The following is a 20,903-nucleotide window of genomic DNA, read 5'->3' as shown; positions in this document are numbered from 1 at the left end:
TTGGACCCAAATTTGAGAAATCTCTCCCTGGAGCCCAGGCTCACTAAAACATGCTGGTACACATGCCTTGTGTTGAACCACAACCACGCCTGTGGCTCGTTTTGGGTCCTGACCCATAGTTTGTGGAACAGTGCAATGTAGCAGATTTATGCAACATTAGTCTAGCTTACTGGTGTGCAAACTGGTTCTGGATGCTGAGTGGAATAAAGCCGTTTCTGAGATGGAGCCGAGAACCAGCCGTCCTCTGCTGTCAGACAGACAGACATATGCCATCAGTTTACACTGAGCCTGTCTTCCCACGTTGTGGTTCCAGCTAAAGAGATTAAAGCCTATTGTCCTTCCATGACTGACATTATTACAGAGCAGGCTTCCTACAGTACAGTATCTCCTCTGCTTACCACTCTCTTGCTCTTTCTTTCTGTTTTCCTCACTTTCTCCCTCTATCTCTCTCTGTTTCTCTTTTGCATGTATTTCGCTGTCTCTCTACACTCTGTCTTTTCCTCTCTATGGTGGTTTGGATTAAGGACTGTCTGGTTGGAAGATGTGGGATGTAAATGAAATCTCGCTCTGTATGTGTGTGTGTGTGTCTGTGTCTATCTATGTGTGTGACTGTGTGTGCACGCGCTTGTGCATGTGTGTGTGTCTATGCATGTGTGTGTCTGTGTGTAAATGTGTGAGTGAAAGAGAGGATACCAGTGCTCCTTTATGTGTGTGTGAGCATGTGTGTGAGAGAGAGAAGGAGAAAGAGAGAGTGTGTGTACAGTAGATTGTTTAAATGCGAGAGATGTGTGTGTAGGATGTGTGTGTGCGTGTGAACTAGAGAGACAATAGCGGGGGGAAAAAAAGACAGTGACACAACATTTTCACTGACGGGGTGAAGAGGGTGACGACAGCCCGTCATAAATCAACTATTCTAACTATGATAGTGTGAATAGGCGTCAGGACAAAATGACCGGAAAGTGACACAGCAGCCGAGCCGTGTCACAAAATTCTTTTCACATTTACTGGACGTAACCGCCAGGGCACGAGCGGTAACTGCCCCTCGAACAAGAGTCCCCTCTGAGAGCAGAGAAAGGGGGACATTGTGGGCCGGAGGCGGCGGGGACCCGCAGGTCGACACGGCTGTTAGACTAACATTCACTGTCTGTCCGGCCTCCTGCTGACTCACCGCTGCCCCGACCAGAGGAAGGCGAGCAGGACTAACTTGTGTGTGTCTTCGGCCACCATTAGTCAAACATTAGTCACAGCGCCCATTTAGGTGATAAACATGAACAGAGTTTCTGTTCTCCAGACAGACACTGAGGCCCTAATGTGGACTTCTTCATCCCAAATGTGACCTAATGTGATTGCATTTCCTCTGAATTTCCAGCCTTCTCCCTGCTGCCTCCTTGTCTCCAGGGCCTGTTAGAGTTTATGATGACAGACTGGGTGAATCCTGCATGCGTCAAAGGACTCCCATGGATAACCTGACGAGTTTCCACTCAGCTGACACCGAGACTGTGCCTAAGGGCAACTCCTCTTCTGTGGAATAAGAGTTTGCCCTTCTCGTCTTCTTGTCTTCTTGTCTTCTTGTTCTTGAATTCTAGGCTATATTCTGCATTATTACACAGCTTTGTTGAACACTCAAGTCTGATTGGCCAATGAATGTATTCTGACGTCTTTTATTTTACATCTAATCATATCACTCCACAGTCATGAAGCCTGGTTGATTTTGTTGATTTTTAATCAAATTAACTGGCGACAGTTTAACACCTTGTGCCAAAAACACCTTACTCCATGGTTACTGAAGGCAAACACGCTAACTGAGGTTAGAAACATTGTAGATTTTTCCAATATTATTCGGAGAGCATGAAACATTTGATTGCTGGTTGGAAACTGAATCTTATACCAAAAATCTTACTGGATTTGTTTACATAGCTATGGTTGCAGTTCTGCTACAGTGTAGCCAATGGATGCTAGCTACGCACGTTTTTGTGGTTCCAGTCCTGTTTAACTATTTTTTTTGGTAGCTTGGGTATTTTTGAAGCTTGTACATTACTAAAATCATTTTAAATCAATATTCCAGGTCAAATGATTGATGTCTTTGTGTAGCCTAATAAGCTCCACTTCACTTTGGGGACTTGATTGATCCTGTCTGAGCCTATTTTGCGATAGAGACTCGCTGCACATTATTACTATAGCAGGACTGTAAGCAAACCAACCAACCCTATGACGACATTGTTTACCTTAAGGCAAGATGGCTGTGCCCATGTTGTGAAAATGTAAACCATTTTTTCTTATTTCTTTAGTATGGCTCCACTTACAGTGTTAGCAATAGAATCATGTTTTGGGGTGTAAAATATTACAGTAAAACAGGTTAAGTTCCTTTAGTGCTTCATTTCCACTTTAACGTGACTGAACACCTCCTGAATCACATGTTTTATTGGTTAGAAAAATTGCAAGGTCAGAAAAAATGTGAAAATGCTGTTCAGACCGACTTGACTTGCTCCACCGACTCCTTGCCTCATTGATAATTTCAGTCATGGGCAAAATCTTTTTTTTGGAGAGAAAGCTGACATAAGGCACATCTAGAGTAATTAGAAAACTATCAGATATCTTTCCTTCAATTCAACACTCATGATTTAACTTTTAGATTGTGTTGCGTCTAAATCATAAAGAGATCTAGGGTCTTTGCTGTGTGGGATAGATTTCAGAATTAGTTGGATATTAGTGCTACTATAGTATCCTATACAGTATTATTTCCCAGCCCCCAAGGCTACTTATGTTATTCAACACATCATAATAGAGGCCTGTCATCATCTGTCATCTCTGCGTCAAAACAAACATGATTCAAACAGGAAACATCATACATAAAACTACTAGTGGGTTCAAAGAGCCTTCCTTATATGAAAACAGAGGGTCTCTCTCACACTCACCACACACAGAGAGAAAGACAGAGAGAGAGAGAGAGAGAGAGAGAGAGAGAGAGAGAGAGTAGGGTATGGAGACCTATCCTGTAAGAGTCAGTGACTCAACAGCCTCCTAGGGGGAAAAAATAATAGAAAAGCAGCAACCTGAGGCATGGAAAGTGAGGGAGACAGAGTGATTCAGTGAAAGTGAATGGCTCTGACTCTCCTACCCATCACTGAAGGGGGAGAGACTGAAAAAAAAGCAAGGAAAGGACGTAAAGAGGGGGAAATGACTGGCGACTGTGTGGGAAGAGAGAGAGGAGGGGCTTAGAAAGTATGAACTTGTGTATGATTTGGCTGCAGGAAGCATTAAGAAGGGAAAAGACTACAAACAGGACGTGATATACCCATTGTTTTAGCCTATATTGAGGACGGCTTGCCTTACGGGCTCCCAGAGGCAGACTTTTTCCACTGGGTCACACTTTTTCTAGTGCGCTCCTCTGCTGCAGACAGTTGTCTAGTTAATAAAATCCGGAGCATTCAACTTGAACCCGTGCTGTTTTTCCTCTTTCCAGTGTGCGTAATTTCTATCCAGGATCGATAGAAGCGTCAAAAGGCGAGATCATAACAACACAGGGACGAGGAATCAAGACACTGGGGGAAAATGAAAGCCGTCTTGGAAATCTACTTGATTTTCCTCATGCTGTATGTTCCCGGCGTGCTGTCCTTCTCCACACGTAAGTTGCACATAGATGTCCATCGATGCGCAAAGCCATGGTCTTGGTGGTAGAGAGGGTTTGGTTGGTTTGGATAGGCTGCAGTTTGGTCCACAACGTGCCGAGATCACTACACTATATGTGTCACAAGAACGGGTCTTACTGTGAAAAGCTCTGTCTGAAATTGATTTGAGGTTTTTTTTTCCAGCTCTGAATGATAACGTTTAGATAAAACTAATACGAAAAAAGAGCTATTGTAACCATATAACAAATTTTTAGAAGGGTCTTAGCCTATGCAAACATCACAGCAAAACTATAAGTCCCTATAGGAGTATTATAGGAATATTATAGTGCTAGTATAGGGGATAAAAATGCCATAAAGTACCGATAAAGTCACTATAACCTCACTATTGAGTGCCACAGACAGTCCCACAGTCCCTGTAGGACTATAATAGGAATATTATTGGGATTCCCTAGGAGATTAAAAACGACACAAGGCAATTATAAAAGTACCACAGATATAATATAAGTCCCTATAGGAATATTATAGTGATTTGTCAAGTAGTAGGCTATCACTAAATGCAAAGCAATGAAGAATGTTCCAATGCAAAATAGCAGTAATTCCATAGATTCTTCCCTTACATAATATTGAGCTCACTTGCTTGGGACACTACAGTTGCAATTTGGTTGATAAACAATTTATGGACACATAATAAAGGACAAATGACACGTTTTCATATAGCCTAGCAGGTCTTTGGCATGGGAAGCTCACATTATTGATGTGATGGTGGTGAAGTATGGGTTGTATGCCCCGGTATTCCTGCACTGCAAACCCTCCCAGGAGGTTGAATTTCAACAAGTCGGGCCATAATTCGTTTAACACATGGAGCATGGGGCTTTACGAACCGCAACAAAACAGTGACATCATTTGGTCGGGTCTTAGAGAATGTTAACCGGCAGCTTAATGCACAGTAACGTAAATAAATCAAAGTTGTGTCCGCTTCCCGTAAGTGGCCGGATTATTTTTTATTGGTGAGATCATACGTAAAGACCAAGTCCTCTTCTCTTGTTCATCCTGGATGAAAGAGACTGATAGAGTAAAGTCTGGTTTTAGGGGCTTAAAGAAGACAATGGGCCTTCATCATAAAGCTGCCCTGTTGTTTATTATAAAGCATAATGGGCCATTACTATTTTATTCACTCTAATAATTGACTGTGCGTTTATTCCCCTCACTCAGCATATGTTTTACAGGTTGCCATTACAATACAAAAGCGTTTATGATGTGGAATATTTTACTGCGCATTAATAGTTAACATATAACTTGATTTTAGTACAGTACATATAATCTGATTACAGTAGCCCTGAACGTTTTAAGTCTCTATGACCTGTCAGCAGAGAAACAGTTGAATTTATGGTGGATATGACAATTTAAGAACTGCTATGATACCAAACATCTATTCACAAACTGAAAAGCATTAGCCTGGGAAAATACACACAGCTCTTATGCCAGATTAATGTTTGATGTCCTTTAACTTCTGAATCATATCCATATTTCCCATATCTCCCTCCTGTGCTTGGTTTTGAAGTTTTGAAAAATCCTCTCTCCTCACTCCTCATCTGTTACTTCATTTCCACTTCATATGCTATTCTAGGATCACATGAATGTTATGTTACATCTGCTGTCAGGACACTGTGGCTCTGGCCCTTGCACTTCTTCCTAATGGTTGTTTGTAATACTGGTGATCTAGGAATTTAATCTTATTCTATTGTTGCACTCACTGTAAGTTGCTCCGGATAAGAGCATCAGTTAAATGTCTAAAATGTAAATGTAAATCTATCAAAAAAAGCTGTCTGCTGTTGTCTCCTTACTCCCTTTTCAGATGGCGTTGCATGGCTCAGTGTGGCTAAATGTTCCATGACTTCTTTCAATTCACTCGCCTACAACGCCCCGTCAAAATGTTCCACATGTATCTCTTGTACGGCGGACCGAGGAAATCATAGTCTTCTTTTGAGCTGTTGCATGGACGAGTGAATGGTAAACAGCGCTTTAGAAACAGGACAGGGCATTACAGGCCTTTCATGCATCCCTGAAGACTGACAGCATAACCACAAGTGTCAAAAACCAGCTCCCATTTTTCAATCCATCACAGACACCAGCAGTCAAACAAAGGCTTAAATTCAGCCATAGCTGATGTGTATCTTGTTTGAGTCCATTCTGAGAGGTTTTCAGACTATCCTGGCTGGAATTTGATCTGTTGATTTCACTTGTTGTTCTGCTGAGTTCTTGTCTTGTCCTCTCCTCTGTACATGAAGAGTTTCAGTCCAACATGAGATATCCACCAGTTGAAGAAAATGATTGCTGGCATGAAAGTAAAGTATATTAAGGGTTACTCTTAAAGTTATGAGCTATCATGAGAGCTTTATTTTAGTTGCTTATATCTATTGTCATGTTATAGTTATATTTTAGGATGGATTTACCTGCGTTTTTGAAACACAGACTGATGCATTTCCAGGAGCAAAGGTTTTCCAAAATGGGTGTATAGTGTTTTGGAGTGAAACCCTTGACTTACACTCCTTTTAATTGGAATAACATGCCCATGTCATCAGAGAGACTATTAAAAATCGTGCTGTGTTTTACAATCCATACTCTACTATCAACGGGTTAAACTCATCACCTTCCCTGATCAGAGCCATACTTCAAGAGGCCTGAAACCTCTACAAACAAATCATATTTTACAAGCCATTTCCTCCTGTGAGCTTGTCGGGCAGAGACAATAAACAGCAGTAATTGCGTCTATCGTTACGGTGGTTAAACTTGGGGGGGGGGGGGGGGGGTTTCACACCCCGATCCAGGGGAATGTCCCGCCCTCAGCCTCCACACTAACACCGCCTGGAATAGGTAAATAATGATTGTTATTCAGCTGGATCGGCATATGATTGGCTAATCATGGCCCCTTCCTTCCCCTATATCTGATGACATGGATAACTAAGCTATGTGCAAGAGTTTCGGTGTGTTCATGCGTGTGCGTGAATGTGTGTATTGTATTGTGTCTGAGCCGGTGTTATGGTATAAATATTAGCGTGGAGTTATAGTCAAATTAACTTCTTCAAAGGTTGCTCTTCCCAAAAAGACCACATAGTGTCTGTCGGCGGAGGTAGTTGGCAGTTGAATGGATGTGGCCCCAGGCTGAGATTTCTAGTGGTCTGACAAAGTGTTGGAAGCTCTCACTCACTCACTGCATAGTGATTTCTCCAGAGAAATCATCTTACTTACATGTTTTGTAAAGTGTTGTCTAGGTATGGGGCCAACCCTCCTGCCTAAAGTATGTGAGCTATTCTTATTCCATTCCATTCTGTTCCATTCCATTCTGTTCCATTCTACTCTGTTCTGTTCTGTTAGGTTCTCTTCTCTTCTCTTCTCTTCTCTTCTCTTCTCCTGTTCTGTTTGATTCTGTTCTATTTTGTCCTTTTCTATTATATTCACCTTTACTGAGCGAACCTCTTCCACTCTGTGCTTAATTGTCATTTGCCGTTCAGCTCGAACCTATTCCAACTCATTTTATCAGCTGTCTCCCTCTAACCTCCGTCTCCTCCATCCCTCCCCAGAGGTAGCAGCCATCTACCCCCAGGACCCGGCCCTGCCCATTGGCTCCAGCCTGACGGCCACCTGCCGGGTCAACCCCGACCTCGGCCTCCACGCCAGCTCTCTGTTCTGGACGCTGAACGGCCGGCGGCTCCCCAGCTCCTCCTACAGCGTGCTGAGCCCCACCGCCCTCAGCGTCACGTTGGCCAGGCTCCCCGCCTCCCGGCAACGCTCCGGTGACAACCTGGTCTGTCACAACCCCGGGGGACACGTCTTGGCTGGCTCCTGCCTCTATGTCGGCAGTAAGTTGGAGACAGTTTGTCAGTGGTGTATATTACTGTAAACATAAGGAGAGCTTTCAGCTTGGCTTCATTCATGTCGTGGTCAGGATTTTTTTATTTATTTATATATATATACAGTATTTTTTATTTTTACTGTATATTCTATTGGCTATTGTCGTTACTGTGGTGCCTCTCAGAGAATAACCTTATTTTCTCAGGGGGGAGTGTGTGGTATCTGCTGTTCCCTCTCCGCTCTGCTGTGAGGAAATGGTAAAATAAAAGCATGTTAGAGGAAAAGGACAGGGCAGGAGGAGAGGAGTGAGAGGAGCAGAAAACAGGGGAGGTGAGAGCGGAAAGGAGACGGCAAGACGGCAAGATAGCGAGAAAACAAGGAAGTGGTGGGCAGGTTTTTAAGTGTCCCTCCACGCTTGTGGCTGTATTTTATATTTAGTATTTCTGCCTTGGCCCTCAGGCCAGCGAGAGGCCTCCATGACTGTGTCACTGTGACGCTTTTACCACCTGTGTGGTCCATTACTCGCACTATCACTCATAGGGCATGGGTCTGACATGTGCCTTTTCACACACACACACACACACACACACACATGCACACACACACACACGCATGCACACACACACTTTTTGCTGTCTTTGTTCCTCCTTCACTCGCAGTTCAGGGTTTGAGAGCAGAAAAATATGCGGCAGTTTCGAAGACTGTGCAGGGTGATGAGATGAAAAATGACTTCTGAGGAGTAGCAAAAACGTACCCATGAAGTAACACGTGTGTGCATGCTCACGCGTGCGCACATACGCGCGCACGCACACACACACACACACACACACGCACACACACAGCGAGTTAGGATCCTAATCTTTGTGTGACACTGGTGTTCAGCACCCTCTGTTCTGAGAGAGGAGGAATGTTGGCAGGGTTCCTGACTCTGACCAAATCAGACAGCACACACACACACACACACACACACACACACACACACACGCACACGCACACGCACACGCACACGCACACACACACACACACGAGCACAAAGTCAGAAAAAAACACGCCAATTTCTGAGGAACATCGCTCGTCAGTCAATTACACTCAGGAGGGGGAGGCTAAGCTAATGGCTGAAAGTAACTTTTTGCCCTGACCTGAAAGTTTGAAAGTAAGAGAGAGAGAAAGCAAGGTGGAGTAATGAATTACTTTCTGACCCCACATGTTCTCCTCTACACCTTCTCTCTCTCACCCTCTATCTCCCTTTCCCTCACTCTTACTTTCCCCCATCTTCCTATCTCCCTTTCTCCCCCGCTTTCTCTTTCTTTCTCTCTCCTTTTTCTTTCTAACTTCATACACCTTCCCGCTTCTCTTACTCTTCATCCCTCCATCACTCTCTCTCTCTCTCTATCACCCAGTGCCTCCAGAGAAGCCGGTCAATCTGACCTGTTGGTCCAGGAACACCAAGGACCTGACTTGCCGCTGGGCTCCAGGAGGACAGGGAGAGACCTTCATCAGGACAAAATACACACTCAAGTACAAACTCAGGTATATATGCTGCATATACTGCAGAACATATCCATCTAGTATGGAGTCTTAAAATCTTTATTTTTTCTTAAGATTAAAGAGAAAATATGCCAACGTGGGGTGAGATAATTTCAATTGTTTCTGATCCAAATCAACTTGTTTTCAAGTGTTTTCTTTAATCAAGTGTCTTGTCTGTGGAAAATTCCTGAAGCAGAATTGGAACTAAGTGGAAATATCTCAATCCATCAGCAGAAAAATAAATTTTGACTGTATATGAAATCACATGACTTGTTAAGATGAACATTTTTGCAGTGTAGGGTGAAAAGTCAAATTTTACAGGAATTGGTCAAAACTGGCAGATTTTTCAGCTGGTAACTATACAGTTTTGAAAATCTATGATGGGTTTTGGATGGGTTGTAATGGGTCATGGAGTACAGAACTATCCACATAATTTTTCCAATTTAAATAAGTACTTGAAAAACACCAAAATATAAAATGACTAGGTTTTCGCATGCATGCCAGCAAACTAGAACCTCAGATCCACTGCCTTCTGCAGCGCCCTCAGGTACACCATCTGCACGGAGATCCTTTATTTCGGTCAGACTTACAGTAATAAAAAATAATCCATGGGTACAAACTTAAGGCTGCTAGTGTTTCTGTATACTTTCATATACACACAAGTCTCAGATATACTCTTAGCTCGTAACACATTGTACAACAAATTCTATCACACAAAATAAACATGTTTTTATGGGATGAACAGATTAGACCTCCATAGGTATGTCAGTATTTTATGTGTCGTGTGCCTCCTAGGTGGTATGGGAAGGAGAGGGAGTGTGAGGACTACAGTCACAACCAGCCGTACTCCTGCTACATCCCGCGGGACCTGGCTCTCTTCACGCCCTACGAGATCTGGGTGGAAGCCTCCAACCAACTGGGCTCGGCAACCTCTGATGTCATCACCCTGGATATCCTAGACGTGGGTGAGTGTATGAGAGAGAGAGAGAGAGAGAGAGAGAGAGAGAGAAGGCAAAGGCTTGTGTATGTGTGTGAACTTTGACCCTCTTGCTTTCAGAGCCCCTCTTTTGGAGCTTAGATCCCCCTGTCAATGAACCCTCAGGCTCTGATATAGGATGACTTCACCTTCCCCTCTAACGCCAGCCTCATTTACATGGCGGGAAAAGGTTAGAGAGGGATACCGCTCGCTGTACAAATTCATTTATTTTATTCCTTCGGTACAGGACAGCGGCTCAAGTTTCAGTTCTCTGGGTTCTGGCTTCGGGAGAGAGTTTAACACTAATAGCAACTGAGTGGTTTTCCCTTTTAAAGTTATGTTACATGGTCTTAACCTCCGGTTTGGTGGGGTTTAGGGAAAAGAGAGGGAGAGTTCAAGAAGAGAGAATCCTTCCCTTCTCTCATTAGCACGAATACACACACACACACACACACACACACACACACACGCACACAAACACACACACACACACACAAACACACATGCATGCACATGCACACACCTGGACAGGCGTAGGTGTGTGACGAATGTCAGGAGACAGGAAACGCCCTTCTCTTTTGATGAGCTCATTTTCTTTTTACTCATGCTCACTGGACACACACACGCACACACACGCACACATGCTCACTAACTTCCTTTTATGTAGTGATGGAATGTTCCAGACTGATCCTCTAACCTAATCCTGTCTCCTAGCCTGCTGCAGACCCCCGAGGCCTGAGGAGTTTGGGCTTTGAGGCTTTAAGACTTGGACCTGAAATAATACAAACTGATTAGCTTGGAACTCTTCACCTGGTTCACTCTTAACACGCTCTGGTGTCGGGGAAATGTACTGAGAGAAAACCATATACAGTTTCAGAGGTGAAAACATCACTGGCAAGCAAACAAGTGTCCATCAAACTGTAATCCCTTCCGTTCCCCAATGTATGCGCGCATGCACGTTCACACATACACACACACACGCACACCTGCCTACACACCCCGAGGGCAGGGCAGGGCATAGCAACAGTATGGAAACTGAGAGGTAGAGTTGTAGTGTAGGCGGTTTCTGGCGTTGTGTGCGTTTGTTTTCCGTGTTGCACTCAGGTTGCCCTCGCCGTTCTCTCATTCAGCAGTTTCCACAGCATTATCACCCACCGCTAAGTCATAAAACACAGCAGCCACACCTGCGTCAAGGGCTGTGAGTGACTCATGTCTAGGGTCATGTCCAATCAGTTATGAAGGCGAGGCGGAAACACCTACAGCTCCCTACATTCCACAGTCATGGAGAATCCTCTGAACCAAGAGACTAGAGGGAACTTGTGTTGGTGTCTGATATGTGGATGTGCTGAAGAATTACCCAACATATCTCAACAGCGATTCATCTCTAATATGTCATTTTGCATCATACGCACATATAGGGATAACGCATCTTATTTCAGAGAGATATCAGAAATATCGGAGCCCAGAAACAAATTTTACTCCTCCTGTACCTCGCATGTCAACCCCTTCACTTAGTCTTTCATCATCTTCCTCTTTCCCTCCCTCTCTCTGTTCTTTCCCCCTTGGGTTATCTTGTTTGTTTATTGGTAAGGGAGGGATGACATTATGAAATGGAATTGAGATGGACATTGAAATGATCTCAAAAGCCCAAAACAAAACGTGAAGAAAGTTAAAACATGGTCTGCCACCACATGTTTGTATGTCAAAAGGATAATTGTTGTCAGATGAAGCTCCAACAACTCAACTTTTCAGAAACTAGAAAGCACTTGGAGAGCGCTAACCTCCGCCAACGCTGAACATTTCGCCAACTTGCTGTTACACTCAAAGACGTCTTTCCTATCACTTAAATTTTAAATGAAATTAATTTCTAGACCCTGCAAACATACTCTTAGGATTTGGAATCAAGTCTTTATTGCCGTTATTTTCGTAGACACGGCTAAAAAAAGATTAATTATCTAATGGCAGAAATCCCCGATCCAGATCACCACCAAAATCAAATCAATTGTTCCTTGGCCTGTCTGTCCACCAAATTTCATGGAAATCCTGAATCTGAATCCTGGAAGTTTTTGAGATATCCAGCTGGCCGACAAACTAACAGGGGTGAAAAATATCATCTTTGGCGGAGGTATTTAATACAAAAACAACCTTATTTTTGACATCCAGACTCATAGTCATTCACAAAATCAAGCATGTTGTGTTTTGAATGCTTGGATATAGCTGAGGTTTGGGATGCCAGAATTTATCGCTCATCCTTCTGGAGGTGTTGTGGGTCTAATTCACTAAAACTTTGATGGGATGTGCCCACTTAATAACCTCCTCCTCCTCCTCCTCCTCCTCCTCCTCCTCTCCCTCCTCCAGTGACCACGGACCCCCCGTCAGGTGTGAGTGTGAGTCGTGTCGGGGAGCTGGAGGACCAGCTGAGTGTTCGCTGGGAGGCTCCGCCCGCTCTCAAAGACTTCCTGTTTCAGGCCAAGTACCAGATCCGCTACAGACTGGAGGACAGCCAAGACTGGAAGGTAAAAGACACACAGAGGCCCAAAGGCACAGACAGACAGGCGCAAGCTGGCATAGACATATAGACATACAGACACGCTAGACACACAGCTATACAGACAAAAACACACTCTCTTTGGCGCTCTCTCTCACACACACAGACATATACACACTCACACACAGATACTTCACTACAGCACCGTCCCAGCTGTTTCTCATCCTTATGCTGTAATCACCTCTAATCTAGTCTGATTGAGGCCCACTTTGCCAGATGAGTTAATCCTTTGGCCATTCAAAAACTTTCATCAATCAATCACATGCCTAGAAGTCAGGTTTTCATGGGGCGAAAAAGACAGACCAAGGCCACTCAGACCTGGGTTACCTCTATTCTAACTTCGGACAGGAGGACTCAAATTTATTGCATGGAAATACAATGTGAGACCTTGAGCCACGCAGATGGTGCTTCCCAGAATTCTTTTGAGTCCTCTGGGTAAGAGTGAAGATTCTTCAGTAATTAAGGGGGAATTACACAGATGTAATATAAGCAAGTCGTTGCTCGCAAATGGAAAAAGAAAAGAAGGGGAGTGGAGAGGGAGCGAAGGGATGAGACCATTTTGAAGGAGGAGAATAGACCTCAATCCAAGTGGCTTTAAGGGCTTCATGGTGAAAACAAATGCCATTTCGCTCTGAACCGGCCCTAATCATGAGGTCATGCTGGGGAATGAAGGAATACATCTCAACTGTTAATGTCTTCAGCATGGCTATAAAGAAGCTCAGCAGTAACTTCTGGATTTGGCTTCCCCATGTCAAATCATTAGCCCTCCGATGCTTGTAACTTCCATGCTCTGTTTTCTGTTGTAGTCGTTCAGGGCAAGTGTTTACAGACAGAATGCCAGGGCGAAAGTGGTTATGAAAGTGGGGAACTGTGAGACAAGCTTATTAGCTTTGGTGTGTGTGTGTGTGTGTGTGTGTGTGTGTCTGCCTGTCTGTCTGCCTGTCTGTCTGCCTGTCTGTCTATTTGTCTGTGCTTGCCTGCTGTCTCTATCTGTATGTTTGCGTACATGTGTACCTGCACATGCTTGTGTATGTGCTGTTACCTTGCTGAAATTTTGCTGACTGAAATTTGCTGAAACTTACAGTAAGTAGAAGAAAAATCACTGGTGTAAAAATGTACTTAAGTTAAAGTAAAAAGGCTCATTTAAAATGAACAAACTAGATTCAAATTAGATTCTTTTCATCTGAAAAATTTGAAAGTTACAAAATAAAGTGCACAAAATAAAGCCAGATTACTCTCTTATTCTCTTCTTTGCTGACTGATCGTTCACTGTGAATGGTTCCACAATTGGCCAATTTACATTGATCCAGACATTTACATTGGTTCTGATGCTTATAGAGAGACAAACAAAATCTGTACTCTGTAATGGATGTGATTTAAAATGTAGTGAAGTGCAAAAACATACTTAAGTATAAATAAAATTACTGACTAAAAGTACAAGAGCACAAAAAAGCAACTCAATTACAGTAATGGGAGTAAATGTAATCAGTTACTTCCACCCTTGGTAAGTGTGTGTGTGTGTGTGTGTGCGTGTGTGTAACGTGTGTCTCCACAGATCCAGATCTATAATAAGTAATAGAGAGCAGATTTTTCCCAGAGGACACGCTTATGTCAAAAATTGTTATAAACACGCTGATTAGCAGCTACTAAACAGTGTGGTGCGCCTGCATGTTTAGGTCTGTACATGGTTTGCGGTTGTGTTTTCTACATCTTGCTTCTGGCTCCTACTTTTTGTAGTTTTTGCCCATTGGTATTTGGTGGTCAGACCTACAGCACTCAACTTTTGTGTGTGTATGTGTGCGTGTGTGTCTTTTTTCCATGTAGGTGATGGATGATGTTGGTAACCAGACATCTTGTCGACTGGCTGGACTGAGACCAGGAACGGTGTATTTTGTCCAGGTATGGTATGTGCGTGTGTGTGTGTGTGTGTGTGTGTGTATGTGTGTGTGTGTGTGTGTGTGTGTATGCATGTGTCCATCGGCAGGTTCGTGTGGCTCAAAGTTTCAGTGTTTGTTTCAGTGCTTGCATGGTTTCAGTGTTTAATAGTTATAATGTATTTTCTCCAGGTTCGCTGTAACCCTGTAGGCATCTACGGTTCTCGCAAAGCTGGAATCTGGAGCGAGTGGAGTCATCCCACCGCTGCATCCACACCGCTCAGTGGTGAGGACACACACACACACACACACACACACACACACACACCAAGGTAAAAAATTAACTCAGAGGGCATTTTTTGCCCAATTTATTTGTTATTTTTTGAGGCCATTTTCATCCTTTTGGGGTCCTTTTTTGGTCCATTTTATTGAGCTATGAAATAATACATTTGAATTGCATATTCACAATGGACTCTCAGTTTGTACCACTAAGGTTTGTTTTATTTTAAATCATTATATACCACACATCCCACACTTCTTTCCCACCACTGGAAACTGGCAGCAGGCCTCACAGATGAGGACGGAGGCGTTTTCCCCTCTCTCTGTTCCCAACCAGTCCATCCTCCACCCCCCGATTGTTGAGTTTTTTTTTACAATATTGTTTTATTTTTCGCTGACACAGTGGTTAGTGTGGGGTCGGTATTTTCTTACACTGCTGGCTGCGTTGTGCCAATATTTTTTACTGCCTCGGGCTGCGTACACAATTGTTTTCGGATCAAAAACCGCTTCGTTTTCTGTGCCAGAATGCATTGGAAAGAATCCCCTGCTCATACTGTAGGTTCCCACGAATCCCCTACGGTGGCCCACAGGGGACAGTAGCTGCTTTCACATGTGAACATTTGGAAACTCAGAAAATCAATTGTGACCAGGGTGAACCAAAGAAAGGGAATGCCTAATTATTGGGGGCATTTACAGCCTGAACTTTCCACAGCATTTTCGCCCAGAGGCCCCTATTAATTTCTCACCTTGACGTAATACACACACACACACACACACACACACACACACACACACACACACACACACACACACACACTCAGTCTCCCTTGTCTCTCTTTCTCCTCTCCTTTTTTCCCCTCTCTGTCCTCTAACTGCTCCGTGCTCTCTCTGTGTTGAGATGTTTCATTACAAAACACCAAAAGTCAAAGTCTCTCTTTCTCTCTCTCTCTCTCCCTCCCTCCCTCCCTCCCTCCCTTCCTCTCCCTCCATGTAGAGCGGTTGATGTCGGGCTCCTGTGACTCCAAGTCCAGCGGAGACTCCAACTCCACCCTGCGGAGGGAGCTGAAGCAGTTCTTCGGCTGGGTGCGGAAACACGCCTACGGCTGCAGCGGCATGTCCATGAAGCTGTACGACCAGTGGAGAGTGTTGATGCAGAAATCGCACAAAGCTCGCAACCAGGTAGGTAAGCATCACTAATGGAGGGATGAGGCAGTAAATATCCAAATAATATGTAATCAAATCAAATCACAGACATGCACACACATATACGACACACACCCATGACAACAGTCTATTTCCAAAAGCTCATGTCAATGATTTGTAACAGATTTTGTCTTTCATTTAGGTACTCCAAGGGGATAAATCATAGCACACACTACCTTTTACAAGCAAGTCAAGACAACAAATGAGTGAGTGTGTTTGTATGTGTGTGTGTGTGTGAGAGAGAGCGCTTGTATTTGTATGTGGGTATTATAAAGACAATATGCTCTGGAAGTTTTGCGTGCATACTATTCATGGACATGAGAGGACACCCAAAGACAAACTGTGGGATTTTGGGTCTTCCTCAGTCAATATGAGCACTATCTTGCCTGACATGGTGCAATCGGCATGGATTGAGAGGGTGTGGTAGTCCTGGACATCCTGGTATCGTGGCATGGGAAAAGAAAGAGAACATGTGGACTACTCTGCTTTCTAAGAGGACGTTGTGATTTTCTGTCCACATTGGAATAAACAAATACGACCAAACTGTGTTACTACATCAAGGTACGCTTGACTTGGACATGTATAAAGACGTTGGATGCAGCTACATGCCTGCTCTGAATGTGCACAAAGACGATCAAGACAACAGAGTCAAACAAACTAGAAGTGTTCCTGAAGCATCTAAAAGTATTCTGTGTTCAAGAGGGACCAAGGCCTTTTTGGATCTCGTCTAACCACTCGGAGGATCTCTTTGGGACTGGTGACTCAGAGCTCACCCAGTGGATCCAAAGCACCATCTAGTGGTTGTTCAGTTCACACACTTGGAGAACGTCCATGGACGGTCCATGGGTTCTCCACTCAAAGCCTTAAATTTCACTGTAGTCCTGATAAAACAAACATCATTACAGTATTTCTAATCTAAGCTTTGTTATGTAAGTGGAACATCCAGGTTCCCCTAGGATTCATCTGTTTCTGAGTGACAGTATGTGACTGATGAAATGATGGTGTTTGTGTATGGAGACATTTCACTGCCTTTATTTTTGTACTGAATTGTACCAGCATATTTAAAACTGTATAAAGTTATGTTTTATTTCTTAAGTTATGTTTAGTTAGTAAAAAAAAAAACATTGACTGAAGTTGTTATTAATCTCTAATGTTCTATAAAAAAGTTGTCAGAAACGCCGGGTTTGGAACTGAGTTGAACACACACTTGTATACACATTGATAAATGCACCTCTGCTCTTCCTGTGAAGGATATTCTTCTCATATCTATCGTGCTTTTGACTATTTAGGCTTCTGCATGGAGTATGACTTACTGCTTGACACAAGAGAGACATAATGTCACTATTTGATGTGGGACTTTTTATCAGATTGTCAGAATTCATATATTTTTAAACAGCGGCTGATGTGTCCAAAACCAACAATTTTGATGAGGGGGCGTTAAAACAGCATTTTCTCTCAATTATACCCCCCAAATACACAGAATACATGTTATATTTTGTGTATATATACTGTATATATTGTGTTATATTTCGCCACCTAGTTCTAAAAATGCTCGGTATAGATCTGGCATTAGCCTGCGGAACATCTAGCTAAGACGTACATGTGCTGTTATAACGGTTTCATAGGAATAGATAAAGCAGGGGCAGAGGGAAAACCTATTACCCACATTACAACATTGGTGTCAGTTTCCTATCAAAATATTTCATGCTCTCGTCAGAAGGAAGAGGAAGGGCTGCTCAGTGATTTTCTGTATTCAGTGACTCTTTGTAAAGTTCTAGGTTCAGCAGTGAAAGCCAAATTGCAGTGAAATCTGTTCACCTATGTCAACAATGTGATAGGCGAGAGGGTGCATATTTTATAGCATAAGATGTCCCTAAAAAGGTCAGAAAATACAAATTTGAACAGTCTTCACTGGTCATAGCAAATATTTTTTATTTTGCTAGTTCATTTTTGTTATTCCTCTGCGTCTGTGCTGCTCTACATTGTAGTACACACACTTTATTTGGCATACAGCATCAGCTGGCAAAGTGAGCACAAACAATTTAGGACTAAATTGACAGTTAACTGACATCCCAGAAGAATTCATTTCTAATATTGTCATTGCATAATCTTTTCCCTAATGAATCTGGTCTCCATCTCCTCCTGGTCCCACAACAGTGAGTTACATCCTTTAACACGTCTCACACTGCTTCCTGCATTGTCTCACTGGGTATCAAGGTAACCTAAGACAGTGGATGTGTTTACGGTCAGTGCCTGTATGTGTAGTCTGTTCGTCTCCTGTTGATGACACAGTAGAGTCCTGTTACTAAGCCTGTGACCGTCCAGAGTCAGCGGTGCTTAATATTTAACCAGTGTTTTTTTTGTTTGTTTTGGTTATGGCTCTGCTCTAAAGACTTTAGTTACCGCTAGGGATAGAGTTAGTAGAATGGGCAGGTAACTAATAATCATTTGGAGATGCTGTTCTGATCTAAACATGTAGTCAGTAACTAAAATAATGCAAGTAGTTGGTTAATTTTTTAAGATTTATCAGTCCCTGTGGAGTGTGGACAACTTAAGTTTCCTTCCATGGTTGTCATTACAGCAACGCTCTGCTCAGCTTGTCTAATATCCAATAGCGTGGCACAGATGCTATTAGTTACACCGTACATACTGTAGTTGAGTAGTTCAGTATGTACACCACACATTCAGCAGTTGAGTAGTAACCCAAAGCCTTGGAATAGAATGACAAATGAGCTGCATTACATGCTACTCTGACGAGATTAATGTTGCAGTGATAATTTGAGTACACTGGTGTGCTTTACCACTGAAGTCCTTATTACTTCCACAAAGCACTTTCCCTCTTAGTCTATTATGCTCAATCCTTGATTAAACTTCATTGTCATCTTCAATACCAATGTCTTTATACAAGTTTGGAGGTTTTGTATCAGTCTAAGATCTCCTCTTAGTCTCAATGACCCCCGTCTCTCCTCTTTGGAGCCTTTGCATGAAACCCACAGCCCACTTGTTTGCTACAATCTGAAGCCGTGCCTCGGGTGTGAAAACCTTTTGCCCTGATGGGACCTTTAGAAGAGTAGGTGAGGAGCAGATTTGGCCGTACCCATGGGCCCTGGTCAGGATAAGGTTTCTTCACCTTGTGATCATGTATAATTCAGTCCAGGAGGCTGTGGTTCACCTGCAGAGAGCTGCACAAGAGAAGGATGTGTCCGAAGTGACAGAGGACCTGAAGAGGAAGAGAAGAGGAAGGAAAAGCAGGACGGAAAAGGTTGACAGGTTATGGAGGAGGTGGTCAAGAAACGTCCCATAATCGCTGGTAGAGAGAGAGGTTAGTTTAAGAAATCTGTGTGCGTGTGTGTGTGTGTGTGTGTGTGTGGACCCTCCCACATGTGCATAAGACTGTATTATGCCTGAATTAGCTTTGCTTCATAATCTCTAACAGCCTTATTCAGTCATTGCTCCATACCTGTTTGAATTTTTCTATTTTGTTTAGAATCCAATTCCAAGCAAACAGAAGAAAAATGTTAAAATGCATAACTGTAATAAACAAGTAAGGGAACTTATCCATATGGAAATCATTAGAGGATATACAGCCAAGCCAAAGAACGATGGGTGCGCTGTACTGCTTGAAACTGAATCTACTGCATTGTCTTCATCTTCATCACCATCCTCCTCCTCTCATCGCTATAGGGCCAGGTCCTGGTCGCTATGCGCTGCCCCCTACAGTTGGCTACATCAACCATGACGTCACCAAGCCCAGTAGCCCCGCCTACACCTTCCACAGCCGCATGAGCAGTGCCAGTGAGTTCTCACCAACACATTGTATTTTAAATTACATCCGCAGCTATTAAACCAAGTCATGCTTGAAAATTGTCAATAGTCTACATAGTCAGAATTCTTTCAAGTCAGAGTTAGCATGACGAAGACGCTGCATATTTAATCTTCAATATGTTCTATTTGTTGTATTTTTATGTATATCCCACTGTTTGTTTCTGCAGTAGCCAAATTTCCCAGGAATGATTAAAGTTTCATCATATTATCTCATCTTAGCTTATGTATTATGCTATGTACATTTCTACAATTAATTCACTCCATTCATTGACTACGAGGTCAAAGTGTGTGTTGGACTGAGCCAGTGTGTTTCTGGTGCATTGTGTATTCTGTAGTGGTCTCTGTGGACTCCAGCCCAGGACCCAGGTACCACATCGATGCCAAGGTCACCCGGTTTGGCCGGGGGGGAACCCCATCCTACTCCATGCTGGGCAGGGGGAGGCGTGCTGGTGAGACTCATCTCAGCCCAGAAGTGATCACACTCAAAAGAATAGAATAGAAAAAACATCCTTATTTCCCAACCAATGTCTATGTGTGTTCTTAGGGGAGCTGTTCCAGACTCCTGGTCCTGGTGCCTACAGTCCAGAGAAGGCTCCACCTCTCAACTCTCACCGCAGACCGCCGTCCTACACCATCGGCAACCGCACCAGATACCGCTCTGTGGATGCTATACCAGCACCCAACAGGTGAAGGCAGCGAGGGAAACAATTTTAGTCAGAGAGAGAGTTCTTGTGGTTTCTAAATTTCCATCAGTCATTTCCTTGAAAGGTGAAATGAAAAAATCCCAGATTAGAGCTCCTCTGAAGTCACCCTAAATACCGTCTTTTCCCCGTCCCACAAGGTACACCCTCCCTAATCTGCTGGGCACCCAGGTTCCCAACAAGCCCTGCAGTGCCAGCTATAGTTTCTCGGGCCGGAGGAAGGTCGGGGCGCCCTCTGAGGACCTGTCCATGACCCCCGGACCGGGACAATACAACAGCACCAACCCGAACATCTACCTCCAGCGCCAGCCCTCCTTCTCCATGCAGAGCCGGACTAAGAGGCCCAGTTATTCCTCCCGTATTCCCGGGCCGGGCACCCACAGCCCAGAGAAGGTCCAGCTACACCTGCCCAGGCCCCCGTCCTTCACTTTGGGTGTCAGGCACTCTGAGTTTGTCACCCCACTGGTGGTGGATGTGATTGACTGACCG

The 20,903-nt window shown here is 43.7% G+C and overlaps 3 protein-coding genes across 4 annotated transcripts in view; all 3 read left to right on the top strand.

Annotated features, from left to right (window-relative positions):
• Positions 1-20,030, top strand: part of LOC139924781 (transformer-2 protein homolog beta-like) — a 319,694-nt gene extending 299,664 nt beyond the window's left edge. Inside the window, exon 9 of the transcript XR_013507353.1 lies at positions 20,019-20,030. The gene's annotated coding sequence lies outside the window, so the exon portion shown is untranslated. The remainder of the gene's footprint in view (positions 1-20,018) is intronic.
• Positions 3,246-17,099, top strand: crlf1a (cytokine receptor-like factor 1a). Of its 2 annotated transcripts, none has more exons than XM_071915939.2 (9): positions 3,246-3,625; positions 7,211-7,489; positions 8,882-9,011; positions 9,804-9,973; positions 12,343-12,500; positions 14,357-14,431; positions 14,599-14,692; positions 15,680-15,864; positions 16,031-17,099. In XM_071915939.2, exons 1-9 carry the CDS (start codon positions 3,553-3,555, stop codon positions 16,052-16,054), a joined length of 1,188 nt encoding a protein of 395 aa, XP_071772040.1. In that variant the 5' UTR covers positions 3,246-3,552; the 3' UTR covers positions 16,055-17,099. The 2 variants fall into 2 exon arrangements, with proteins under 2 accessions (XP_071772040.1, XP_071772041.1); XM_071915940.2 differs by having other exon boundaries at positions 15,680-15,868.
• odf3l2a (outer dense fiber of sperm tails 3-like 2a) lies at positions 19,162-20,901 on the top strand. The gene is made up of 5 exons (XM_071915931.1): positions 19,162-19,210; positions 19,573-19,683; positions 20,049-20,162; positions 20,258-20,399; positions 20,555-20,901. The coding sequence occupies exons 1-5, from the start codon at positions 19,162-19,164 to the stop codon at positions 20,898-20,900; spliced, it is 762 nt and encodes a 253-aa protein (XP_071772032.1). The 3' UTR covers position 20,901.
• Positions 20,902-20,903: the final 2 nt, after the last annotated feature.

The sequence above is a fragment of the Centroberyx gerrardi genome, chromosome 17 (genome assembly GCF_048128805.1).
Source record: "Centroberyx gerrardi isolate f3 chromosome 17, fCenGer3.hap1.cur.20231027, whole genome shotgun sequence".
Taxonomy (NCBI): domain Eukaryota; kingdom Metazoa; phylum Chordata; class Actinopteri; order Beryciformes; family Berycidae; genus Centroberyx; species Centroberyx gerrardi.
This window is presented reverse-complemented; position numbering and strand designations above follow the sequence as displayed.

Excerpts from the sequence above, each read along its gene's own strand:
- crlf1a (XM_071915939.2), top strand. The coding sequence starts at position 3,553 with ATGAAAGCCGTCTTGGAAATCTACTTGATTTTCCTCATGCTGTATGTT. Across the intron at positions 7,490-8,881 it reads CTCCTGCCTCTATGTCGGCA|TGCCTCCAGAGAAGCCGGTC; the intron begins GTAAGTTGGAGA and ends TCTATCACCCAG. Across the intron at positions 14,432-14,598 it reads GAACGGTGTATTTTGTCCAG|GTTCGCTGTAACCCTGTAGG; the intron begins GTATGGTATGTG and ends TATTTTCTCCAG.
- odf3l2a (XM_071915931.1), top strand. The coding sequence starts at position 19,162 with ATGGAGGAGGTGGTCAAGAAACGTCCCATAATCGCTGGTAGAGAGAGA. Across the intron at positions 19,211-19,572 it reads AATCGCTGGTAGAGAGAGAG|GGCCAGGTCCTGGTCGCTAT; the intron begins GTTAGTTTAAGA and ends TCATCGCTATAG. Across the intron at positions 19,684-20,048 it reads CAGCCGCATGAGCAGTGCCA|TGGTCTCTGTGGACTCCAGC; the intron begins GTGAGTTCTCAC and ends TGTATTCTGTAG.